The sequence below is a fragment of the Artibeus jamaicensis genome, unplaced genomic scaffold (assembly GCF_021234435.1).
Source record: "Artibeus jamaicensis isolate MK-2021 breed Jamaican fruit bat unplaced genomic scaffold, CSHL_Jam_final contig_797, whole genome shotgun sequence".
Classification (NCBI taxonomy): Eukaryota; Metazoa; Chordata; class Mammalia; order Chiroptera; family Phyllostomidae; genus Artibeus; species Artibeus jamaicensis.
The window spans coordinates 21,510,587-21,538,183 of NW_026521977.1; the positions used below are offsets into that span (position 1 = coordinate 21,510,587).

At 43.7% G+C, this 27,597-nt stretch overlaps 1 protein-coding gene across 5 annotated transcripts in view; it reads left to right on the plus strand.

Annotated features, from left to right (window-relative positions):
* The window catches only part of IFTAP (intraflagellar transport associated protein), a 56,440-nt gene extending 29,201 nt beyond the window's left edge, over positions 1–27,239 (plus strand). For 3 of the 5 annotated variants that reach the window (XM_053673164.1, XM_053673166.1, XM_053673165.1), the window contains exons 3-8: positions 3,273–3,341; positions 8,267–8,424; positions 10,027–10,098; positions 11,726–11,792; positions 19,830–19,972; positions 26,214–27,239. In XM_053673164.1, the coding sequence (XP_053529139.1) occupies positions 3,273–3,341; positions 8,267–8,424; positions 10,027–10,098; positions 11,726–11,792; positions 19,830–19,972; positions 26,214–26,378 (674 nt within the window). In that variant the 3' untranslated portion in view covers positions 26,379–27,239. The remainder of the gene's footprint in view (positions 1–3,272; positions 3,342–8,266; positions 8,425–10,026; positions 10,099–11,725; positions 11,793–19,829; positions 19,973–26,213) is intronic. The other 2 variants (XM_037128302.2, XM_037128301.2) reach the window with 2 other exon arrangements.
* The last annotated feature ends 358 nt before the right edge of the window (positions 27,240–27,597 follow it).

Sequence of the window (27,597 nt, forward strand, 5' to 3'; positions counted from 1 at the left end):
AGCTGCTCTATTTTGGTGCCTACTCGACAGAGTAGCTTACTCGATAGAGTAACCAGGCCTTCACTAATATCAGAGGGAAGAGATGCGTACACTTTCTGCCTCTGTTTCTTCATCCTCTTGTTTGGAGTGAGGGAGTAGTGGTAGTGCCCTAGGGACAGAAGGATCAAAGGTGCCTGGGTCCTAGGATGACTGGGGCAGAACAACCACATTAGTCCCGAATTATCTATATCTGTATTATTGCATGCGGGAGAAAGAAACTTCCATCTTATTCAAGCTATTGGGTGTCTGTTTCATGTAGGCAAACTATACCAAATTAATTTTTAAAGATTTTACGTATTTATTTTTTGACAGAGAGGAAGGGAGGAAGAGAGGGAGAGACACATCAATGTGTAGTTGCCTCTTGTGCGCCCCCTACTGGGGACCTGGCCCACAACCCAGGCATGTGCCTTGACTGGGAATTGAACTGGCAACCCCTTTGTTTGCAGACTGATGTTCAGTCCACTGAGCCACACCAGCCAGGGCCAACTTAGTTAATTAAGAATAGCATAATTTGGGGTTTTAGAGGTAAACTATTGATGAATTAATTCTTCATAAACTTTTCTGTTGGTTATTTTGTATGCATATGTAATTATCAGTTAAGAACATGAGACTTGATGACAATCAGGATTTGAATCTGAGCTCTGCTACTTCCCATCTAGGTGGTCTACAGAAGGTTATTAGAATCTTTGAGCTTCATGCCCTGACTGGTGTGTCTCAGTGGGTTTGGTGTCATCCCGCAAAGCAAAAGGTCACCAGTTCAGTTCCTGGTCAGGACACAGGCCTGGGTTGTGGGTTTGGTCCCTGCTTGGGGCATGTGCTGGAGGCAACCGAATCAGTGTTTCTCTCTCATATCAGTGTTTCTCTTCCTCTTGTTCTCCCTTCCTTCCCCTCTTTCAAAAAAAAAAATAAGCTATCTAAAAAGTTTTAAAAAATCTCTGAGCTTCGGATTTATCATCTGTAAGATGGCTATAATAACCTCTACTTCATGGACTTGTTATTAGGATTAAGTAATTATATATACACATATAGGTACATATACATACATACATACATTTTTTATATGAACAGTATCTGAATTACATGAAGGGTTCAACTAAAGTTTTAAGATATAGTCAGCAAATTTATGGTAATTATTTTATAAAAGTGGAAATATACTATACATACTCCTCTTATAACTTGCTTTTACATATGATATTATCTTATGAACATCTTCCCATGTCAATATATATGGCTATTTAACAGTATTTTTAATAACTATATTATATTTGTGTGGATATACCATAATTTATTTAACCATCCTTTTTTGTTGGATACTTATTTCTAATTCTTAGGTGTTGTTAATGATGCTACATGATATATCCTCATTTATTCAATAAATGTTTATTGAATACCTACTACGTGCCAAATACTATTTATATAAGTGAACAGAAGAGACAAAAATCATTACCTTCAGGGAATTTGCATCCTAGATGGGGAGACAGATAACATAATAAATGTGGTAGATTAAAAAAAATCTTCGTTAGACAATAATGATTGTTCTGAGAAAGAAAAAATATATGGACATAGAAATGCTGGCTGAATGGTACGCAAAACATGATGCTTTTGTGTTTGTAAAATTTTAAGGGAATGCGTTATGTTTCTTATTAGGCAAAGGTCACGTCTTACCACTTCCTTAACTCTTCTGGTCTTCTGGCCGGGCTCAGGGTCAGGTGCACAGTGAGCTCACTAGTTGAAGGGTTGAGGATCGGTCTACATCCCAGCCTTAATCGTTACATGTCCTTTGGAGTAAAGAATGAGCATTTTCCCTTGCAGGAACGGTGAGTGAGTCCTGTTCTCCTAAGCTTACATTTTAGTGTGAAGAGATAATAAAAAATTAAGAAGGGTGATTTCAGATAAATCTGAAGAAAATAGGACCATGTAAAAGAAAGTGGTCAGATTCTGGAGCCGTTACCACACCAAGAAGATAAGGTGATCAGAGCCGTAGCTTTAGTTCAGATCTGCATTTCTCCTATCACCTGGGTGTGGAAGGACGTCAGAACACTGGGTGTCCTTTGTTTTGATCCCGTCACGGGTGGGACTGGCTTGGTGATCGTGGTCCTTGGATGAAACTTGGTATTAAAATCAAGGGGGTATGAAATGTGGAAACAATCCAGATGTCCATTAGTGAATGGAAAAACAAAATGTGGTCTATTCATATAATGGAGTAATTGTTGGCAATGAAAAGAGGGGAGTACCAATACACACTACACCAGGGTTGACCCTCGAAGATGTTATGTGACATAAACCAGGTACAAAGGAGCACACATCATGACTCCGTTTATGTGGATGTGTAGAAAAGGCAGATCTCTATCTGTGAAAACTAGGTTAGCAATTCTGCCTGTGATTGGAGGTAGGAATAGGGGGTGATGGCAAATGAGCCCTGGGGACCTTTCTGGGGTAATGGAAATGACCTAAAAACTTACCTGTGGTGACGGTGGCACAAGTCCACACACAGTAAAAATCACAGACTTGTCACACCGCAGTGAAGCTGTGGCGTGGCAGAGGCACTGCTCATGGATTCTTCCGTCCTTGCCTTGAGTTCTGCACTGGGTGAGCCTATGGCCTTGAGACTCTGGGTTTGGCTCAAGATCGAGGAGGGTCCTGTTTGTTGTAAATATTTCCTATTAAGAAAAGCAATCATTCGTGCAGGTGTTAAGTAGATAAGGGCTATGGTACAAAAAGACATGAACACAGCGAAGTCTCACCTTCTGTAGACAGTGTCACCAGCCCCTGCCACTCTTGTCAGGTTTCTGGGGGCCAAGGGGAGCTGAGCTGGAACTTGCTGCACCTGCTCCCACTCTGGGCCACCAACCTTCCGAGGCCTTGACTGAATCAGTGGAGAAGGAGCTTATCTTACGGGGTGATATGTGCGGCCTTTTGCACCCAACTGTAACCCATTTGACAGGTTGCAAACATACCATCATAGAGATTGTGAAGGAAACAAAAAGTTACCGAAGGCATGCTGAATTAAACCCAAAGAATAGCACAGACTGCAGTGGCAAGAAAAGGCTAATATGAATTCAGAGGTATCTAGAGGGAGGGAACATAACCGCCAGGCAATAATGTCTTCATTTCTGTTTCAGAAATGTGAAAAAAATCCCTTTGTGAGCTGTTTTTATCTTAAATCCACTGTGGGGGCTCCCTTCACTTCTCACCCTGACTGCTAGGACCGTTTCTGTGCTTCCTTCCTGCAGTGTCTGAACCGCTCTGCCCCATTGTGTCCACTTCATCCTGGAGAACAGCTGTGACTCCCACGGACCCGGGTAAAGCCAGAGTTTTCGTCAGATCCTTCAGTGTCAGCCCTGCCCTGTGTCACTAAATGTAACTCCTGGCTTCCTGGCAAACCTGGTGCTTCTCCCTTGAGTTCTGTGCTTTCCCACTGTGGGGAGGGGCGGTGGGGAGGGGGCTTCGCTCATGCAAGTTCCCCCTGCTGGGAGAACTCCTCACTGTCTTCACCTGTTGAAACTGGAGCTGTGTTTGGAAGCCCAGCTCAGATGCCTTTTGTGATCTCCCAAACCGATCGTGATTTTACACCACCATTCTCTGACTTGGTACTTTCCTTACAGCACAGGTGGCAAACACACCCACGGGCCAAATCCGGCCCTCCGCCTTGTTTTATCCAGCCCGGCACCTTGTTTCTATCCGGTGGAAGTGCCAAGCTCTCTCTTAACTGTTAAGGAGTTGTTACATTTATACAGTCCTAAAGTTACATTCGGCCCTGTGGCCCCTGGGGAAAATGAGTTTGACACCCACCCTTCTTATATCATCTGCCATAGCTGTGTTCTGTTCTGTTGGTTTGCATACCTGGCTTCACTTCTCATTTGTAATTTCTGGAAGGGTAGAACTGGTTCTTACCCATCTTTTTCACCCTGCACATAATTGATGCCCGGGGTATAACTTTCGGATTGAATGAGTGGCCTAACTCAACTGCCACTCAGATTTTCTTCTGGAATATAAACTTTCAGCAACTTTATACTCCACATTTCTTCTCTGTAAGGGCCTAACCCTGGACATTTAAAAATTTCAACTTACTGCCATTGTGTCCCTCCTCTCAGGCATTTGACACACGTTTTTCTGGACCTCGGTTATGCATTTGTGTCTTGGCAGCTGGAGAGCCATGCCTGTGAATAATGAGTCCATTATCACCCAGCCTCGGGGAAGGCACAATTATTCCTGACGGGCCAGGCTGAGGTAATCCTCCACCCCCTGTGCCCTTTCAGTGAAGAACATAAAACAGTTGGAATTCAGAGCACTACAAAGGGAATTTAGACAAAACATTCGTGTGCTCGTTTTAGCCTCTTTGGATTTATTCCGATTTATGATTGATTGGTTTTTAAATTGCTTATTTAATCCTAATGACTATCGCTCCAGGGGAGGCCAGATACCAATTGGCATGTGATCAAGACGCAGCGGAGTGGAGTCGTTTGGATGGACCAGTGAAGAGCAGGTGCTGTTGTCCAGGCCAGGAGTGTATTGTGAAGGCAGCCCCGTGACTTTCAGAGAGCTCCACCTTGTTAGAACGCGATTGTTCATCCCCAGCTCTCTGTGCAGAAGGCTTTTTGCAGCTGCCCAGTGTTGCACAGAATTTCCCCCCGTGAATTTTTTGTTCCTTTCGGCAACGTAGTCAATATCACTTTGCGACTGAGAATGTGCTCTTGATTTATACTGCTATTGACCGAGGTGCAGAAGAACGGACCCTCCGAGGTGGCTGACGGGATTTGGTCGTGAATTCTGACGACGGTGCTGATGATCTGTGCAAACTCTCCCGCGAGGGGGGGGTGATGCTTTTCAGCATGGGGACACTAGTTGGGCTTATGTGTGGGTGACTTGGAATTTTCACAAAGTTTCCTTCAAAACAGACTTTCCCAAAAGTGATCACTTTCATCTGGAGGGTGTATAATCAATATATGATTGATATCTAATTTGTCAAAACATCAGTAGTTTCTGCCTTTTGAAGGAGAGTAACCTTTTTCTTTGACCTGAAGTTAGGTGTTGTAGCCTTGTAAGGGAGATTTGTTGGAAACTTGTCTGTTGGATCTAAAAAAAAAAAATTGAAATTCCATTACTTCGGAATAATGAAACCTTTAAAAAAAAAACTTTTAGGAAAAAAGCCTTTGTTTTATCTATCTTGAAGTTTTGACCAGAAATATCCAAAGAAATGCTATTTCAGGTCTCAATAACCTACGTGTTCTCTGAACTACTGCTGTTAGCTTTTTAAAATGTATTATGTTTGACATGTGTTTCAAGGCAAGAAACATTAGGGACGAGATAAAAGAGTGGAGGGGGCCTGGTGAAAAGCAGAAATGGGAGACGAGGTGAGCACTTGGGTGGCACATCGGGACTGCGGCCAGGACACGGGCCGACCCTCGGGGGCAGCGCCTGGCCCCCTCATCAGGCCCGAGGCCCCTTCGGATTCATTTTGACATTGTCATATTGAAAAAGAACTTCTTTCCCATCTCATTCTGCCAACAGAATTATTCTTTGTTGTTGTTTTTAATGAAAATGATAAAAAGCCTTATAAGAAGCACTTCTGGATCTTTAGAGTTATATGGTTCATATTCATGTGAGGTTTAGGAAGGAGACTTAAATGTTAAGTTTAATCAGAGAAAACAAGTCCCCCTCCCCCCCAGAACCTTCTGGTTGTTGGCCTAAGAACATCCAAACCTGTAAAGAATTCTTATAAAAATTTATTTGAGCCAAACTAATGACAACTGCCATGAAGCAAGATCGCAAATGCTCAGGAGAATAGGAATATAACAGTTTGCAATTTCCTTTATGCATTTGGAATCGAGGGAACTTAAAGGAGATGACAGGAAGGTGAGAGAAAGCAAGACAGGGACTGGATCACAGGCTAGTTAAGGTTATGTGCTCTCTCGAGGGTGGCTGTGCCTTTGAGGGACATTACTTCTGGCATTTCCAAGGTGTGTTAACCCAGATACACAAGAACAGTGGGCAGGGCTGGTCTAAACACCTTTCACTAAAGAAGTTACAGGTCTGGGCGTGACTACGCCCTGTGATCTGTCCAGTGAGGAACTGCCCTTCACTATGGCACCCCCTTTTAAAGCGAGAGGTTTATGTTTCCAAAAGGAAGACATTTTAAAAGTGTGAGCAAGGAGTTTTCATTAGATCCGAGTCCCTACCAGTAGTTCAACAGCAGCACCAGAGGCAGGGACTTCATTATATTTTGCTCTTTCTTTTGAAGGAGTTTCATCTGGTTACCTGTCAAATAACCTGGTCATTTTCTCGGAAATGGTGGAGGAGTACATCGTGTGATAGGAGAACAAATAGAACTTGTCCTTGTGGAAAATCCATTTGACTACATGCTTTTCAAGTATTTAAGTCAATAGACTATCACAGTGGTGTGCTGGGTACATAGTATTTTCTCAGTAGAGACTGAATTCAGGTTGTGCAGGACTTAAAGGATAAGCAGAGAACGGAAACAATCACACCTCTTACAAGAAAAGAGCACTGAAGAATGGCAGGTGGCCACAGGAAGTCTCGCTTCTAACCTGCATGAGGTTTGGGGAACCCTTTCGTTTCTCAGATACGGCTCCTGTTTCCAAGCATTTGCAGGCCTGTCTTGCTCCATCCTTCTACCACTGCTTACCTTTGCCCTAGGAGAGACTTAGGACGTCTTTGTCGCTGTGAAACGGGAAGAAGTCCGGGAGGATAAGTCTGAGACTGTTTCCTCCTCACTTCTCTGATCTTTCATCTGCTAGTTACTGCGGCAGTGGACAGGGTTCTTGTTCTGGAACAGCCTCGTGCTGCTCGCAGCCTGTAGGCAAAACTCTGCAATCACAAGTTTGGTGGGAAAGGAAAGGAGCCATTTATTTAAAGGCCGTACAGTTTTGGAATAATGGCAGGTTTCTGCCTCAGAGCCCCACTCCCTTTAAAACACCCAAGAGGGTGACAGGGTTGTCACCCTCTGCCTGGCCAGACCTGTTTCAGGAAACGCCTGAAATCCCTTTTCCCACTTAAAAGTACTGTCCTTTGGGAAACGCATGTGGCTATAGCATGCTCATCCAGGTTCCCAGCCACAGTTTGGCCCCAGGGGTCTCTCACTAGTCTGTGTGCACCTGTCTGGGCAGGGGGCCTGGAATGCTCCTGGATGCATGGCCCCTAGGGCCCACCGGTCCATGACCTTGGGCCTCCTGGGGCCCTAGCGAGGAGAGGAAAGAGAGTGCGTGTTTCCCTGTGTGGTCTGTGATTAAAGGCCCGACCTAGAAACTCATGCATGACAGAGTATCCAGTTTTTCAACCATTGCATGCTAATGTCCACCATGTTTGCAGTTGTTGGCACCCTCTTCTGGCCACCCTTTTGCAGAAGGGGGCAGTGGTTCCCCAGCCTCGCACAGGGGTGCATGCGTCTCGGCCCAAGGCCGGGCGTCTGGCTCCCACTGCCCGCGAAGGCTTTGCGCAGGCCGTCATGAGCTGCTCAGCCACTGGGGCAACACACTCAGTTCTCACAGCCCCCTTGGCTTCGCTTACAGTTGCCCCAGGGCATTGGAGCCTATCAAACCCCAGCTCCAGTTTCAATCCTGGGCTGCCTAGGGCAGTGCCTACAAGCCCCTGCCTTGTGTGTGGGGAGAGGTATTGGCTCGTTGGATTTCTGCCCCACTCCCTACTGGTCTCACCAGACTCTCCTGTCACTGCATTCCAAGCAACCCTCTGTGACCTTGCTTGCTCAGCACTCACAGAACTCCCTGCAGCCAAGGCTGGTTCTTCACCTGGAGTTTTTAAGGGTTTGTTCAGGCCAAAGGCAGGGGCCGCCTGTCCCAGTAGTAGCTGATTAGGAGTCATGGGTGCTGGTGCAGGCGGCGCTGCAGAGAGCTGGCCTGAGCTTGTGTTATTTGCTAATATAACCCCTTTACAGAGAAAGAGATAAATCTAATATTTGTGTTTGCCCTCTCTGGCTTATTGAGTTCATAATTGTAGACTGGGTCACCTTATGCCTGCTCCCCAACAGCATGTCCGTGTTAATGTTCTTTAGACACCCCTACAAGTTTTAGTTCTACCAGAGATGGACATTGAGAAGCAAACCAGGGATTCTGACCGGAGTGGCACCAGGCTGGGCTCATCGGGACCACACGGATCTCACCGGCTTTGACGCCACGCAGCTGACAGGCCCGGAGCAAGCACAACAGGTTGTGGTGGATGTTTCCTGACATCATGTAACTTGTCTTTGCAGAGGGTAATGTAACCAAGAGAGGCGCAATCGGAACTAACTCTTCAAAAAACATACCTACTCCGACACAACATTCTCATGGAAATGAACCGAACAGTCACTCCCGTGGAAGTAAAGCTGTCTCTCTTCACACTTCATCACGGTGTTCGGAAGAGGAGCAGGTACTACTGTAGCACACTTTCAGAAACAGTCTCAGAAAAGAACAGTCTTTCTGAATTAAAAAGAAAAAAGGTACCCTATGGGACATCGGGCTGCTATTGAATCAATGACTGAGACTCCAAATTCTAGATGGAGAACTGCTGGGATACTTTATTAAAAATCATTACTACATTTCATGGTCTCAACAGCTAATGTTTATGGTGGTAACTTGGTTATCCCCAATTTGTGTTAAAGACCTCTTAAGAATCTACTCTCCACAGATTTCCCTTGAGATTATTTATGCATTTTTGGTTGTCCTCTGTTTAATGAAAAGAACTATAGAATGAAAGAACTCCTTTTTAAGTTTTCTGTGTAAAGTGGGAGATATTTTTACCTGTTGAGGGTGCATCTCTTTCAAACTTGAAGGGGAAGCCAGTTATGTTGTTTTTTCCAGGATTTAGTTAATAAATATTATATACTGTCTCCCTGGCCCTTAAGACTGAATAGACTATAGTCATAGTCTCCTTAGCTATGGTTTTTAACTGTCAAGGAATCCAAGTGAAAGTTATTCTACTTATTATTATTTTTATTTTATTAAAGATTTTGTTTATTTTTAGAGAGACAGGAAGGGAGGGAGAAAGAGAGGGAAAGAAATTGTACAAGAGAAACATTGATTACTTGCCTCCCACGTGCCCCCGAGTGAGGACCTGGCCCACAACCCAGGCATTTGCCCTGACTGGGAATCGAACTGATGATCTTTGGGTTCACAGGTTGGTGCTCAATCCACTCAGCTACACCAGCCAGGGCCTTATTATCATTTTTAAAACAAAATTTACATTTTATTTAGGTTGAAATAAACTATACAAAATTGATTTTCTTCATTAAATATAACAGCAATATTTTCTGTATTTTTTCCTTGGTAAACCACAAAACACATTTTTTGTAGGTTTTCTAGGTTTTGCGTGTAAATCAAGATGAGGCAGTAGATAGAGTCATGGAAAATGTTCTATTTTTTTAAGCCATTGGGCTTAAAGCCATTGGTTTCTACTTCATTGTGCTTTCCTTATGATGTGGTGGATGGAACTGTGTTTGGGATTGTGGTTTTATACCAGGGAGCCCGAATCTCTGCACTGGGAATGTGTTAATGTGTCGCGGAGGCGGTTCTGCCACAAACCCCAGCAAATGCACTGTCTGCGGACAGCCTTCAGCAGTGGGAATTATATTATCTACGGAGTCTGACAGGCGCGTCAGAGGCACAGAATCGTTCAGTGGCATTGTCTCCTAAAAATTTGAAAACGTGTGTTAGCCATCTCCGATTTGCCCTCCAAAGTTTCATCGGGATGGGCTGGAGGTGGGGTAATAGGTGGCATAACTGTTGAGAGAAGTCAGGTTAAATACTCTACTTGGGTTACACCCTGGATAAGTCTAGAGGATAGAAGTGCAAGTCAGAGCCCTGGACGCCTGTCCCCTATTCCCTGATGTGATTCAGTGAATCTGGATCATCCCACACAGCTAGTTGACGCCAACCGGAAGGGCAGTTTTATTGGCTGAGGGGCTACAGATCAGCTCCTTCTCCTTCCAGTTGTTTCGTTTTCCCATCAGAAAGCCCCCCCTCTGTGTTTCAGATAGCGCTGGATGACGGCCAGAGTGCTGGCAGCCCCTTTCAAGGTGATCTGAATTGGGCTGGAAAGGTGAAGGTAAGGTCTGGTTTACTGGTTTTTTTTTTTTCCTATGGCAAAAACCATAAAAACAAAAAAATCCCACAGGACTCATTTGCTATCTCATAGAAGTTGGAGGATTCGGCATAATTTGTTCTTAAACTGTTTTTTTTAAATTGGTGTTTGATTATATTAAACTAGCCACAGTTGGCTGGGTTCCAGATCTTGTTTCCTCAAAGCTTAATAAATGAAGGGGCACTCTGACAGAAACCCGAATCTAGTCCCGGCGTACGCCATTAGGAGAAATGACAGTATAACAGAGCCTCACATTTTGGTGCTGAAACTGGCATGTGGAAAGTGCATTTTTGCTGTCACTTGGATGCCAGGAAATACCTGCAGTTATGTACTTACGAGCACTGGAAGCTACCCTTTTTAATTCCTGTGTAAGAGCTATGGCCTGGCAAATAGAGTGAAAGAAGAAAGACCCAGGCTGTCTTTTGAATTCCAATTATGAGATCTAAATTTGCAATTTTAAGGTATTTTGTTATGCAGATATTTTAGGTCAGAAGCATAAAAGGCATTTTGACATTATGCTTTTACTTCACTAGGTCTCCTTGGAGCCAGCGGTGAAATCATTTTCTTATTTACACTCTTTGATATTCACCTGAGATGAATGAATTCCTGTCTGAAATGTTACCATTTTCTTAATCTGAAATGTCTCATTGTCGTGTTGCGGTGGAAAGCAGTATTCCAGGTGGAATAATTTTTCACTGAAATGTTGCTCCCGTGTCTGGAAAGGTCATTTGCTCTGCTTTTTACCTTCGAAGTAATTTTCAGTTTTATTTGTTCAAAAGAGAGAGCACTTGATTTTTGGCCCTGCTCACCTTTCTTGTGACTTACCTGAGTTAGGATGATTTTTGTTTTGAACTAAGCTTTCTCTCCTGCTTCCTTTATTATTTTAAAAATATTTTATTTATTTATCTTTAGAGAGAGGGAAAAGGAGGGAGAAATAGAGGGAGAGATCAACCAGTTGCTTCTCCTTTGTGCTCCGACCGGGGACGGAACCGGCAACCCAGGCATGTGCTCTGACTGGGAATGTGATCAAGCCGGTGACCCCTTGCTTTGCAGGACTGTGCCCAACCCACTGAGCCACGCTGGTCAGGGCTCTCCTGCTTTCTCTTCAGTTTCCTTTTCTTTCTGGCTCTTTAGAGCGAAAGCATGCTGTTAATGGAGTAGCCAGACCCACCACCATTCTTTGCTGGAGAATCAAAAGTAATAAAACAACAACGGCAACAGCAACAACAGCAGCAATAGTAACAACCAGCAGAGACACTGTTTTGGGGACTGTCTCCATGGTTTTATCTATTCTGGGATGGAATCTGGAACAAAGTCCCTCTTCAAAAACTCCCCAGATGGTTTATTTTCCTTTTCGGTATAAAGATCTTACTATGGTGCCTACAAAATCCAGGCCAACTTCCAAATCGACTGCTTCTTTCAAAGTCTCTGGGAAAGCAATGTGAACATAAAGACCTTCATCTAGGACTCAGTAGTTAATGAAAAAATGGAATTCAGTTGCTCGCTTGAGTGTTGTAGAAGTGGATTCATTGATTCTTAATGGCATTTTTTAGGTCTCATATGCATAAAAATAATACTAATCTTTTCCTAGGTAGATAATTTCCTAGCAGTAGAAGATTTGGATGTGGATGAAGAGGTCGAGCCCCAGACGAGTAAGGGTATGCCTTCTCTGTTTCCTTTCTACTCTGCTCGACCTCTTTCTAGAAGCTACAAATAAGACTTAAGGCAGCTTTACACATTTTTTTTTCCTGGCAATCCTACCTCCATCTTCCCTGAAACAGGGAAGACTGGAGTTCTGCAATTTCTTTTTCAATAACACGGATTTCAGCTGAAAGGTCAAAGCCTGCTGACGGTTGTAAAGTCTTAAGTCTTCAAAAGGGAAATAAAGATTTCTAGGTGCGTTAACCTCCCCTGCACGGATTTATCATATGCTTGATATTCGCATAATTGTTTCATGCAAAGTCATTTAAGTTAAACCCAATTTCTCAGAAGCATGATGATATGTAAATTGAGATTATTTTGGAGTGATACCTAAAACATCAATGAATCATAAAAATCACAGCAATATCAGAATTGATCATAAACAAAAATAAAATCCAAATCTTTGCTTTTATAATTATTTATTAAATGTGTAAACCAAACACTTAAGACTAAAGGTATATTGTAAATATTTCTTCTGGGGCATTTTCCCACGCGGCCGGGGCTGGGAGAGGCTTGATGCTGGATCGTTGATGTTTGTGTAATGAGGCCTTTTCCTTTGCTGGTGAACATTTCTATGTGAGCATAAGTATCTTTTTTTGCTCAAAGTGAAATATGCTCAAAATTCGAGTTACTTAGCTTCGAAAACTCTAATTAAATTAGTTGCTTCCTAATTTAATAAGCAAGACTATTTCAAAGTCAGCATTTATTAGGGAAGGGGCAGTTTCCACGGGGGTCTGGTGGTTGGCATTTAAGTGTTGCTTACAGTGTTTAGGCATAAACCTGAATTATGTCATTGTTATCCTACGGAGGCTTGTTTCTAATCAGACAGGAGTCAGAGGGGCTGTTTGTTTGCGGGGGTGGCTCCTGGTAAGTTAGTCATTCAAACCCCTCCCCTGGCTTCTCTGGTTGCCTGAACGGAGGTCCTCTGCTGCCCCGAAGCAACTAACATTTGCATTCTGCGTCCAGATATCACACTGTTCTATTGAAGGGTTTGTTTATCAAGCACTCTATTAACCAGCAGACTTTGGAGAGTTTTTCCCTTACTTACTTGGTTCAAGTGAGATCAGAGATCCAAAGGAATCTCATAGCCCTAAGAGAGGATGTCTTAACTGTAACACCTTGGGTTGCTCTGAATTTCTGAGTGAGAGCAGCTTATGGGCTCTGATTGGATTAGAAGGGATAGCTAAGGACTGACCAAGGGCCAAGTTTGTAGAGGAAGCACTGGGCTTTCAGGTTTTGGCTGACTCAGAGAGGGGGAGTTTGTTAAAAATAAACATTCCTGGGTCCTGTGCCCCAGGGAGAAGATCTCTGGTGGCATCTAGTGATCTGTGTTTTGAGTCACTACCGCGGACAGAGTTCCTCCGTGCATGACACTTGCGACAAAGAGTTCTGGTTTGCATGTAGTACATTTGCAACATAAGATTAATTTTAGGGGAGGGCACAAAAATACATGGGTCGGGCATTTTTTCCCCTGTGGTTTTATCTTCTTGCTTCCTGCCAGTGATGAGGTCTACATCCTGACACAAACCTGCTTAGCCCATGAATGTGATTTTCGTTATAGCCATCTCTTAAATTAGACCTTTTACGTTTTTCCATAAGCACATTTTCAAGTATTTTTTAAATCAGATCTATTCCTTTAGTTTAAAATTTTCGTAAAAACATCTCACTAGCACTCCGCCGCGCCGCCCCCCCCTCCCCCGCGAAACCAGGTCCCAGGTAGTCTTGCATTCGTGCCTAGCAGGCAGTGGAGACCTGAACCAAGTCTCAGGGGCTGGGGGTGAACTGGTCACGGCCTTCCCACAGGTGACGCAATGTGAAAAGCCGAGGCTAAAAAGCACCTGGCTGCATCGATCTGTCCCCGTTACCAAAAAGACCACCAAGGCTTCATAGTTTTCATAATGCACAGTCTGGGTCACGTAAAAGGGGGAAAAATGTAGTTTGTGCCAAGGTGAATTTTAGTTTTGGCCCAATTTGTATTATACTTCAGGAGTGTGAGCAGAAGGCAAATATTTACATCAGATGGGAAATGTGACATTTTAAATAGGCAAGTTGCTTGTATAATTTTGGCAGCCGAGAGGTTTACTGATTAGATTCTGTTGTTATTGTTTAAGCAACAGATCTGCCTAAGGAAATCAGGTGCACATTGTTTTTCTACCACTGACCTCATTTGCTCACCTTACTTGCTTTCATAAATATTCTTCAAGACCCAGGCACATGATTCCTTCCCCGTACTTGGCTTATCATTTGGCGGCTCAGGTGGACACAGTTGCTCAGAGTCCAGCTCAGTGCAGTGCAGTGGAGCAGCCGAGCCGTAGTTGATACAAAGTTTGGGGCCCGGTGTTTATTTCACATCAACCACTTTTTCTTCCTTTGAATTTGAAATAAGGTAATTAACCATCAGGGTAATTACCACCCTACCCTAGCAGTTGCCCAGCGATATTATCATTTGGAATAGGTGTTATTTATCCTGAGGCCACTAAAGTAGGACTTTCTTGGCCATCTTTATTTATTTATTTTGCCCTCAGTTGGCCCACCCTGTTTGCTGGCTGAGTGCAATTGGCTGAAGAAACTTTTCGAGGTCTAGTTCTGAGCATTATGAGCGGGGACCCACAAAAACCTAGAATTTATTTATAAAAAATTGTCATTTACCCTTACATGTTTAAACTTCAGTCACCTTCAAAGTAGTCTTTACTTGTTGCAATATACTTATCGAGGTGTTTTTTCCACTGTTCAAAACAGTTTTTGAACCTGTTGATTTTGATGCCTTCTAGTGCTTCTGCTGTTTTTTGTTTCACCTCTTCCACATTGGAAAAACATTTTCCTTTGAGGACTTTTTTCATCCAAGAAAACAACAAAAAAAGTTGCTTGGGGTAAGATTGGGTGAAGAGGAATGGTGGGGTACAGCAGTCATGCTATTTTTGGTCAGAAACTACTGAACACTCAGCATGGCGTAGGCAGGTACACTGGTAAATTACCATCATGAAATGGTCAAACATGTTGAAAGAGTCATAATGAAACCAAACGCAGCCTCTCACAACAACACCAGCTGGTACCCTGATCCAGATGGGTTCCTGGAACACTCACCTAGTGGGGAAGCCTATACTTCAAGGGGCCTGCCCACCAGAAGATAATTCTGGTTTCTTTGGGTGCCTCCTCGTGTACTGTCTTACACTGCTGTCTTAGCCAGCTGGTGGTTAAGCCAGCTCTTACTCTGTGGTTGATGGTGTTGGGTGGGAATAGGCAGCTAATTCCTGCTGAAAGATCGGCAGTCTTATTTGATTTTCATTTTCTAGCTCTCTGGTATGCCCAGTTCTAATAAAGGCATCAGTCATCTCTCTCTTATTATTAAAAAAATTCTTTCCTTATCTGTAACCTGAAGCAGCTTTATGTAGCGTATCACTGACCTCGGACTCTTATTCAACAAATATTTAGCAACTGTGATTGGTTCCTGGAATATAACAAAGAATAAAACAGATCTGGTTCCTGTTCTCATGAGATTCGTAGTTCATTGGGAGAACCAAACACTGACCAGATAATCACAAATGCATTACAGATTGTTCTAGATCTCATGAGACTATGCATCTGGCAGGGGAACTTAAATTTGTCCGTGGGATCAGAGGAAGCACCCTGAGAGCCGTGCTCTGAAGGGCGAGTACTTTAACTAGGTGAGGGGGGTGGAGCGGGGCTGAGGGTGGGCAGGAGAGTGCAGGAGCGGCACAAGGATCAGCATCGTGTGAAGGGCCTGAGCTAGGAGACGGCACATTCAGCCAACTTAGTAGTTTAGGCATTTCATTTCTTTCACACTTAGTACTGTTAAAATCATTCTCTCATTGCTTTGAAGATCACTAAAAACACTGGGAGGAAAAATTCCTTGCTTCCGAATGTTCCCCTATCCCCGTTCCTCCATTTTTTAAGTGTGCAAGCATGTCCATTAAGGTCTGGCTCGAAAACCATGTCACCTACAAGGACGAGTCTGCTGCCCAGGCCCTGAGGTTCCACGAGGAAGCTTTCACTTTATTCCTGAGAGGAGAACAGAACTGGAAACATAATTCTCCCCTTTCTCAATTCCTACGCCTGTTTTTCCCCAAGGGAAAAGGAAGTCCTTGCCTAACTAGAGAGATCGGACCAGGAAGGTACGTGTACGTGTCTCCCCTTTTGGGTTCGTACTGTTTGGAAGGTAGATGCCCTCTCCTGTGTTGATGCCGCCTTTCTTATGACAGACACTTTAGGAGGGGCCCGGGCCTGTCTTGTGCACTAGGTTTTATTTAACCTCCAAGACCAGTTGGAGTCACTTGAGGAGCTTTAAAAAATACCAAAACCTGGAGATTCTCTTTCAGTGCATTGGGCTGTGCCCGTGCATCATCCATTTTTACGGCTCCCTGGATGATTTTCACGTGCAGTCGAAGCTGAGAACCATCTCTAGACAGAGGTCTGCAGGTGTAACCCTTGAGCCCCTGCTCTAAGAGCTCTGTGGATGTGAAGCGGTTCGCCTTGTACATGGTTGCATGCATGTTAGCTGTGCAGAATTTCTCTAAGGGGGGGTAGCTCGAGGTCTAGACTTGGGAGCAAAGCTTGGCAAATAAGAAGCCCAATCATGACTGCAGGAAAAGCTCCATTTTTAAGTTCAGCTCCATCTCTTATGAAGTTCATATTCTGCTCCTCATCTTTCTGACTCCTGATTTATTTATTTTCTATTTTTGCACCTGGAGGGATGGGGATATGATTTATTATCACTGTCAAATGCCAGCCTCATCCAGGAAGTAAGTCTTCCCTCATCTTCCCCACCATCTCCTCGGGCAGCAGTTCCCTTTCTTCTTTTGTACTTCCACTTTCATTTATTCCTGCTTTGTTTGTGCCCAGGTTTACGTTAATGTGTCTCTTGAACACTGCCTATCATTTATAAATACACATACACACATATATTTTCTGAAACTTTGTCTTGTAATGGGAGTGTTTAGTCCATTTACATTTAATGTAGTTGCTGATACATTTGGCTTTAAATCTATTCTCTCACTGTTTTGTTCCTGCTTATCCTGCCAGTTCTATAGATTCTTTTTCTCTTGCCTATTTTGTGTTATTATTTCACACCCCCATATTTTTGCTGGGTAGAGAATTATAGGTTTGTAATTTCTTTCTTTCAGCATTTTAAAGATGTTACTCTACCCTTTTCTGGTCTTTATTATTGAAAACTGTCAATCTGATTGTTGTTCCTTTGCAGACAGTGTGGTTTCTGTCTCTCTCCTTTGGCTGCTATTACGATTTTTTGTTTTTGTATTTTTAGTAATTTCACTGTGCCTTGGTGTTCTTTTCTTTGTACTGCTTACTTTTTAATGCTGTAGGAGATTGTGATGATAGCTTTTGGCTCACTGTGTATTGACTAAATACAGAAAGACAAATAGTGAACACAAAGTTTGTAAATATTAAACATTCTTATCACGTAGTTGAGAAAGAAGAGATTGAAATGTTTCCAGTCAGTCTTGTTGTTTAACATCAAGACTTATTTTTGGAGCATTGCCTGACTCTACAATGCACATCAACCAAAATAGTGGCATTTAGGTAAGAGGAAAACAGGCCCGTGGTAGTTTCAGAAACAACAGTTAAGAGAAGATTAAGTTTCTTAAAGCTGTTCAGTTTTAGAAAGTTTTAGAGACTTCAGAAATGCCATTCCCCACCATTAATGAATGCCATCATTTCCTAAAGAGGATAGGTGTGTGTAACTAACGCACCTGTGATTATAAAATGGCTAAAAGATACGGTAGCTTTCTTCTTAACTGTCTTACTAGACTATTCTCCTACTTATTGGTTTTACTCTTTTTATGAATCTGTCCTCTTTAGAGTTAAGGCTGTTCACTTTTGTTCTGATTATTCTCTGATATTTTTGTGTGGAAATCTTATCCCTGTTGCAAAGTTTAGTTTTTTGAGGGTAAGGTAGACTGTTGATACTTGCTGTTCAGTTTAGAAGTTGGGATGTAGGAAATTCATTTCCCGCCTCCAAGTATTTGTTGAGAATACCCTGTGTATAAGGTGCTGGGTTAGGCACCGAGAGCATGCATTTGAGCATTTTGCTTTTATACTGTGGAAGCAAATGGCAAGAGAAGTGTGGAGGATTCTGAGTATGAAGGAATTGTTCCCACGGCAATGAGTTTTTATGAAAGAAAAACATTCTTTGCAGAATATTAGAGAGGTGAAGAGGTTTAGCAAAGGAATTGCAGAGTTGTCCTCCTTGGTGTGTAACACTGTCCATCAGATTTGAAATTGATTTTTATCTTACACACGGACTCATGCTTGCACTGGCAATCAATGGGTCTGGTAGGTAGCGGCTTTTACACTGAAATGCCTGGACCTTTCTCCTTTTGCCTTTGTTTTTGGCAGGCCCCTACCCAGGCTTGCACTAGTCCTGGGCAGTTAAGTTGCACCAAGTTTGGCTTTGAACTTATAAATAGGTATATTAGAAAGTCAGTCTTTCCACCAATCTTACTGAGTTTAAAAATATTTTCTCTGGGAGTGATATGTTTAAGTGCCCTTAACACTGCTTAACTGTGCTAATGTGCTATTGTAGTGACATTTCTTGGCCCTGAGTTTGGATGTATCATCTGATAGGTTTAAACAATATTTTCAACAAAAATGCTTTTTTAAAAGAAGTTTGTAACATGACATCATGGGCTTCGCAGACAGACTGCCCGGCTCTGGCACTTTCCAGCTGTGGCACTTGAATGAGGTTACTCTCAATGCTAGAGCTCATTGCCTGTAAGACGAGAAAAAAGAGAGCTGTTGGATTAGCTGAATTAATAACGCAGATAATATGTCAGCTCATAAGAGTTGACTATTATTATTGTTTTTTATTTCTGCTAGTTAATTAGGTCCTATTTTATGGTTTCAATAATTAATCATAGTACAACTTCCCTTTTCACCATCCCTCTGCCCTACCCACACGCTCAGCTTCTAGGCTTTCGTTGCTGGAGTCTTCAGAATTTTTAATTACATTTTTTGGGGGAATGTGACATCACAGTGCAGTGAGAGATGTATTTCAAATAAGTTTCAGTTTTTGAATATTGAATCCTGCTCTGTCATCTCCCTACACAAGCTGCCACTGGCAACGGCCAAGGCATGCCTCTTGGTGGTCAGTCACTTCCTCCGAGAGCATGGCTTCGTCATTCGGATCATCGCTGAGTAGCAGGCAGCATCGTCCTGAGCCGGCTGCAAGTCACCCGCCAGCTCCAGCAGCCCTTCTGGTCCCGTGAAAATGTAGACAAAGGAGGAAACCTGTTGTGCTTCTGTTTGTTTTCTGTCCTTAAAGAAAGCTGTGGAAGAGCATTGGTTGTCTGTGGTGCTTCCATCGACTGTCACCCGTGCAGAAATGAGGGAGCACATCCCCTTATGATGAGTCGGCTGATCAGAGAACCGAGACTGTCTACTGAACTCTTGTGATGGTGCCAAACAAGCCGGAAGCAGGCTTTTGTTGTTTGCAGGTGTTGAAAATGAGACCATGCATTCTGAACATGACAGAGTAGCTCATTTTTCTGCTGAAAGTTAAAGTTCTTTCCTTCAGGCATCATTGTTTTTTAATATGTTTTTTTTGAAATATTGCCATATCATTACGGGATGAAATCAACACTCCATTTCCTTTCTCTTCACCCCCCAGGAACATGAGGAAAAAAATAGCATCTCCTTGCTTTATTTGCCTGTAGTGGTAGAAATTGGGTTGAGAGGTAAGAGGCATGAACAAGTTACTCCCAAACGATATTTCTCCCAGGCCTTTCAGAGAGAAGGTAACTTTGCAACAGTGAGATAAAAATAGATGCACTGAGGCCTTCTGATTTCTAAAGAGGGGAATCCCTTGGGTCAAGTTCCAAGAGGAGGATAGGCATTGTGAGACGGACTCACTCTTTTTGAGCATATTGGCTTTATTCTTTAGACTGTGATAGGCTTTAAGATGATTTGGTTCAACTATGAACTCAGTGAAAGGATCAAGTGAAATATTTTGTATCCCACAGATTTGCTGCTGCCGCTGCCCGGAGAAGTGGAGCGGGACGTAAGCACCCGTGTTCCTTCGCATGTTCCCTCCAGGCCCCGGCCCCTGACGCCTGGAGTCCCGCCGAGGCCCACGGTGGAAGGCCTGGACAAGCACAGGGGCGAGGTACTCCACGGGGAATGCAGTCTGGCTCGGAACCGCCTGGCTTCGCAACTTGTCCTTTCACAGAAATGCCACCAGGCCTGTGTGCTTTTGTCTTTTTCTCAGATTTGGAAGAATTTAGAATTCAAGTGGCTTAATTGGGTCCCCTCACTGTCATCTATCTCTAATGGGTATATATCTTTTTAAACACAGAACAATTATGCTTGTATGTGGACGCTCTTTTTGTTTCGTGATATGTGCCCCGCTATAGGCCAGTGCTACCTGGGGACAGCGTGCCAGAAAGGACAGGCAGGCTTCTTACCTCGCTTCGTCTGAACCAGCCATTTCCCTCTACGTCGTTGTGTCTAAGGTCCTATAAACATCTTGCAGTAGTTAAAGGAAAGCCAGGCTGCTACAGTAATTCAGTGGCTGGAGGAGATAGAAGTGTATTTATTTCATGCAACAGCCTATGGAGGGTCTTTAACGCTAGCCAGTGGCTGGGGGCTCATCAGGGTTCCTCCTCTGGGACTCCACTCTGTCTAGGGCATCATCCTCAGGTGCATGTTGCAGGTCTGGTCACCGTCCCACCTGGAGGGGCAGGGGATGAGGGCATGGGGCGGCCCATTTCCCCAGGGCTTGGGACTCGGGACTCTAGTTCTGCTCACGTTGCATTGGCAGGCACTCAGCTGCATGCACAAGGGAGCTGGGAAATGCCATCCAGCTGTTGGCTTCACCAGCAGGTAGAGCGGAATCTCTGCCACGTTTTCTGTCCCAAATGCACAACTTGGAAGTCACCTTTCGCCATCGTTTCCAACTCTTCTGCACATACTTGACAGGCGTGCACCAGCTGAGGCTGCTGGTGGTGCTGGCTGTGCCCTTTGTACCCGGCGTACTCCAAGGGGGTCCTGCAGGCGCAGAGGGTGTTAGGGGCTCTTTCTTGTTGCTTCCTAATGAAGCCCTTAGGAAGTTTCTCGATTATGTCATTACTCAGCTACTAGTCTGTACTAGTCTTGTCGCTTGTTATGGAAGCAGTCATTGAGCCAAAAGCAACCCACACATTTCAATCTTAAATTACCCCTTTATCATAAAACTTTGCTCACCGATACCACAAATATCCATCCAGGATGCTCGTAGGTGTATGTCGAACCCCTAAACCGGTAACCAGATAGACTGGCAGGGATGGCCACTGTCCAGCGTGCTTTTTGAATTGTGGAATGCTTGTCTGAGTAGTAAGGAACTACAGCTGCAAGGTTATATCTGGCAGGAGTCAGTTTCTTTCAAAAACTTTTGTTCTTGACTTCCATTGTGACTATACAAATTATTTGACCAATTAGTGGTCGTGGCAACTTGTGCCGTTATAGAGAATTTTTATGAAGTGATTTTACTTGCTGGGTTAAAAAAACCAGAATGATTTCTGGAAACTATTAAATGGCCAGTAACATGCAATTTAAAACCCTGTATATGATTGAATCTTTTATATTCAAAAGGAATATAAATTTCTTCCCAGAAAATGTGAACATTTTTAAGTGTTAGAATCAAAATGATAGAAATGTTTTTTTGTGTTACCAAACTCATGAGACATAGATGAATAATTTTTACTGTTTTGGTTTTTTTTTAGATTTTGTTTATTTATTTTTAGAGACAGGGAGGGAGGGAAAAAGAGAGGGAGAGACACATCCATGTGTAGTTGCCTCTTGCGTGCCCCCTACTAGGGACCTGGCCCGCAACCCTGCCAGATGCCCTGACTGGGAGTTGAACTGGCGACCCTTTGGTTCGCAGGCTGGCACTCGGTCACTGAGCCACACCAGCCAGGCCAACTTTTGCTGTTTTTGAATAGGCCGAGTAATACCTTGGTTTGGAATTTTATTTCTAACCACTGTTAGACAGACTTTTCAGAACTCTCTGGAATCACGGCACTGTACCAACTCTGCCATAGCTTAGTAGTATTAATCTTATTTTAAAGCATCCAATGCCAGAGAAAGAATATCAGCATCAATTTTCAGAAAATATGTTCTGGAAGAGCTAACCAAGGGTTAGAGTTACAGATAGTTGTTTTGTGTAATTTCAGTCTCCAAAGACGAAAATGCATCTTGGATATCCTGGCTTCCTGTATTGACTACTAAGGACCCATGCCTTGTCCTGGCCAGTGTGGCTCAGTTGGTTGGGGCATCGCCTGTAAACCAAAGGGTCACAGGTTTGCTTCCAGGTCAGGGCACGTGCCTAGGTTTTGGGTTCGGTCCCAGACCAAGGTATCTATGAGAGGCAGCTGAATGATATTTCTCTCCCACACTGATGTTTCTCTCCTCTCTCTACCTCCCTTCCACTCTTTCTAAAATCAATGAGCATGCCCTCGGGTGAGGATAGAGAGAAAAATGAATTCTTGACTTCCTGATATGCGCTGGGAGAATGAAAAAATTTTTTTTTGTAATTTTATCATTGGTTATATACATGCGCATTTTCCAAAGAAGCTTCCACTTTATATTTGTGAATAACTGCTTTCCTTAGTGAATGTATTTTTAAAAAATTTCGTTTTCATCCTCACCCGAGGATGTACTTACTGATTTTAAGAGAGAGAGGAAGGAAGAAAGGGGAGGGGGCAGAGAGATGAACATCAATGTGAAAGAGAAACATTGACTGATTGACTCCCATACGTGCTCCCAGCAGGGACTGAACTGGCCACCTTTTGGTGCACAGGACGATGCTCCAAACACGGAGCCGCACCGACCAGGGTAGTTAATCTGTTTTGATGAAAATAATGCACATTAGGAAGATGAAAAATTGTGAGTTCCCCTTCCCACCCTCAACCCATAGAAGACATTGGAAGAAATTGTAGTATGTCAGTGAGGGTTCTTCTGTTTTTTCCAGTTCATTTGGGACTTTAAAATTTTTTCACCTACATAGACCGTGTACTTACCATATTGCTTTGTAAGAGAGCCTATGGCTAAATGCTGCTCTTATTGATTTGAGCATTAGTTCTGTTTTCTTTAATCGGCCTACGTGGTACTGTGAATGAAAACGGCTCCTCCTGTGGCAGTCTCTCTGAGAAAAGTCCCATGAGCAATTTTAAGGAAACTAGCAGTTTTCCACCATTGCACACATTCTACTCTCCGAGAGGCTACAAGAAGGTTTCAATTAGATTTGAAATTAGACACCTGAAATCTACATATTTCTCTCAGCTCCTTAGGCAAAAATAACAAGTTAATAACTTAATTCGCAGTTGTTTTCTGTTTAATAGCAGGGGATTTGGCGCTCCCTTGCACAAATTCTTCCCTTTGAAATCAATCAGAATTTGAGCGTGTAATCTAAAAACCCAGAGTCTTAGCTCAGGACCCTAAAGTGAACCTACCTTCAAAGGAGGGAATTCTCCAAGTGTGCCAGCGGCTGAAATACATAAGTGGAATCGCTACATTACTGCATTTTAAAACCGCTCCTTCTAGGGTCACAGCTGTGCCTTCCGAATTACAGTGTGTATCTCGTTTCATTTGAATTACGTATGTTCCCCTTTAGGGAATCTATACACTCACTCATTCATGCATGTCGTCATAAGCTAACTGAATTAAAATGCAAAATGTGAGAACTAGTGCCGAGTTCAGTGCTGTGGGTGTAGTGGACATGCAGTGAACGTTGAAGGAACAAATAAATAAATAAGGAGCCTCACCACCTATCCTAGGGAGCGGTTTCCTAGGATAATCAAGTGGTTACAGTAGGGTCATTCTTATCTTCTGTGTGGGTTCATTTTGCTCAACATCTGACTGTGTTCAAGTCTCTCAGTTACTTAAAACAAAACAACTTTACTTTGGACCCTTCTTTGGCTATTGTCGATTCTTTTGCCTCTCTTTTCATGGAGACTTGGGAAACCATTAGTTTCAACTCTGCTAATCTGCTTCTTTTTGCCCTCGTTCCCTTTCACTATACTGAGAAATATCCTTGGCTCCAACCACAGTGGTCTCCCTTCACTGCGCCCCCAGCCTGTCTGTGTGTTTCCCGGACTGTTCCTCCCCTGCCTCGTCCCTCCACCCTCCCTGGGGGGGCTGCGCCTCAGGGGTGCCTGCTGGGCCTCCCGCCCTTCCCGCCGCCGTGCTGGGATCCATTTTCATCCATAGAATGACTTTTAATGCTCATGTCTCCCAGTCTTTCTCTCCAGCTTCATTCAGGCTTTCTTCAGAGCTTCAGGTTTGTATGTCTGCCTGCCTGTTGACATTTCTATCTGGATCCTGTTAGGAACCTACGGATCGTCCCTTGCCATGTCCAAATCAGTCATCAAGTGCTGCCAGTTTAACTCTCTAATGTTTTTGAACCTCTTCTAATAGAGCCCTGTTCTTGTTACCCTCTTGCCTGGACTGTTTCCGCACGCTCCTGACTAGTATCCTGACTCCAACGCTATCGTCTGGTTAGTCTTCAGAGCGTCCCATCTAGATGTGATCTCCAAGAGGGCAGGGCGTCTCTCTGTTTTGTACAGGGCTGTCTCTCCAGCACCTGTCTCCTTGGAGGTGCTCAGGTAAAATGTGAATGAAGAAATTTATCTGAAATGCGTAAGGTGACCAAGTATCTACCCCGCTTTCAAAGTATCTTTCAGTGACGTTCATCATCTCCAGGACAAGCAGCGTATGAGACATGTCACGACCTGGTGACACCTTCACTCCTCTCTGCCACTCTGCACCTGCACGCGGCGCCCTGGCAGCATCTCATTTCCTTTGGCCTGCTCATGAGAACTGGCCTTGTCTGCAAATCTCTTCTTCCCCCAACCTTGTTAATTAATGTTACCACTTCAGATTCTGCCTAGATAGCACCTCTTCCAGGAAACAGTGAGACTCCATCTAGCGAGAGTGGCTAGTAAAAGTCTGAGCAGGTTTAGACGTGGCAGGGAAAGTCCTTGCAGTGCACACATGCGAGTTTGGGAAGCCTGCACCGTGGCAGCCGTGCGGGTGCTGGTCCTTTAAGCAGGTGTAAAAGGGCAGCGAGAATCCCATTAGACTGGCTGCACTGGTAACGATGGGACTTCTCCTGTCCCCGATGGGGTCCCTTAGAATCGGCTCAGGATGGGGCAAGGCTTGCCTGCCTCAGTGCGTATCGCTGAGCGGAGTGGGAGACTGCTGGGATGCGTGTGTCCGGGAAACGAGCATGTTGTGTCCTCGACTGACCGTGTGTTTCCTCATTTGAGCTGCTCTCAGCAACTTCACCCTGTTGTTACTTTGTGACGACTTGCTTCCTGTGTACAGCTTCTCTTTTATATAGACAGATACGGGATTAGGTGGAGCGTCGAGTACTTTTTAAATGATACGCTATGGGGTTTATTTAGCTTATGTAGAAAAGGTCCTTTCTCCCAAACAGCTATGACTTGGCTCAGTGAACACTTCGAGGTTGGTTGATTTTTGCTGGTGTTTTTATGAGAAGATGGAGTTTTATCTGAAGCAGATTAGTTTGGATCCAGATCTTGCTTCTAACTGTGTAGTATTGGGCAGGGTATATGCCGAGGTCCTGGATGATTTCATTGTACCACACACCATGTGCTTTTCGAGAGGCTTTTTAAGGAATGATACGATGAGACTTAAACATTCTCTTTTTGTTTATTGGAAAAATATGCTGTTTAAAATCTACTTTCTTTTAGGAAGTCTTTAAAACACAGATTGTGAATAAATAAATACAAGATTATTACATCTCTTTGCAGTTACTCTGACTTATAGATAAATTCTGTAATATTTCAAATATTCTTGGTAGCGCAAGGGATCCTAGACTTTTTAAGGTGGTATTATGTGTTTTGCTACTGTCGTTGGCCCAGGAATTATAGGTATTATCTGAAGGAGCAATGTATTAAGTGTAGACTATTTTTAACCTTGAAAACTGTTTTATCGATCTGTCTTTTATAGTAAATGGTGAAAGTATATTCAAGGTTGATCAAAATCTTAAGATATATTTTTCACCCTTTAATGTGACTACTAGTTTTTCCATGTGCCTCCAACCCTAACACTGCAAGCGGTAAAAATGTTACGAACGTGTGCAGGAGAGTCTTTCCGATTCTTGCCACGGGCAGAGTTAGTTAATGACATTCATTTAGTCTGATGGTGCAGATGGGGCACATTAAGGGGCTTCAATTAGGTCAAATCAAATAATTGATTTTATTCCTTTACTTAAAAAGAGCGTAATCACCGAGAGAGCTAAAGTCTAAAAAAAGTTTAATGAAATGTGAATAGGGAATTTATGTGTTCCACTTCATCTTCATGAACAAGGATGGTGAATGACTGCCCTCCTTTGTTACCTCTCGTAGATACTCGGGGATGAAGTGCAGCCCTTCCATCTTGATGACGAATTTGATTACGACGCTGTGATGCTCACCCCCAAGTTCACTCCTGCGGAGATAGATGCCCTCCGAGGCCTGTCCCAGCTGAAGCGGGAGAACCCCAACTCCGACTCGGAGGAACCCCGTGACTGATTCGCCAAGACATCTTCCTGTTTTTTTATTTTGTTCTTGTTCAAGCAGCAATAGAATAAAAGATAAACCTACTGTATTCCCCTTTGTGGAAACTTATGTGTGCACTGATTATCAGAGTTATTTCTCTGTACGGAGCTGCTCCTAACAAGGCCACAGTGGTCTGTACCTTCACAGAGCTCCCCTCTGTCATGTTGACGCCACAGCCCATGGCCAGCAGGGGTTGATGGCAGTGGCAAGTGGGGACAGGAAGCGGTACCTGCCGAAGGGTCTGTTTTGATGAGATCACTGCACCTAGGTAACGTGGGGTATTGAAACAGATTGGAAGCACCCCCTACCTTCTGGGGGGTGAAGGACAGTCTCACACGCAGAACGTGCTGTAGCACATAGAGAAGAGTCGATTTACGTGGGGAGGTCGCTGGCCCCAGCAGTCCAGACATGTTGGTAGGAATCTGAGTGCTGGGAGGCTGGCCCTCTAGGATTGACTGGGAAAGGTTCACTGAAAAAGAAGTCGTCTGAGAACTGATTATATGTCACACGTGAAACTCTTGTACTTTGTTACTACCATTGTGACGATAGATATGAAGCACAAGTGATGATCTCTGTCTGAAGAAGCTTAAAATATTATTTGAAAAGGCAAGATGGAGGAGAAACAGCTAGAGAATGTAAGAACAGATTATGAAGTGCTAATTGTTCAGAGGTCTCGTAAAGGCATTAAGACAAGGAGGGTAGATGGAGGAGGGGACGGGGAATAGTGCGCACGCAGTGATTTTCACTGAAGGAATCAGTAACAAATCAAATATACTTAGTCCTCACACGTTTTCACATAGTCCTCTGCTTGTGTTTGTGTGTGTATGTATGTATTTATAAAAACGGCCATTTATATTCCTTCTGAAAATGCTTTTGATTTAACGTTACGATGGAGTCAAATGGTTTCTGCATCTGTTTTTCTTCATCTAGTCAGCAGACTTTCACCCAACACCCTTTATGTGCCGAGACAGAAGGGGGAATAGCAGTGAATTGGACGTGGCCTGATGTCGTGGGGCGGAGAGAGGTATGTGCACCAGCGGCTGCAGCAGCTCCTCACTGTCCAGTCCCACAGCCACCGGCTGCACGCGGCTGCCGAGCAGTAGAAATGAGGCACGTGACACAGCAACGGCTCTTTCAATGCTGATTTTATTTTAAAATAAAAAGTTGATATCGATGCAGTTATAAAACTTAC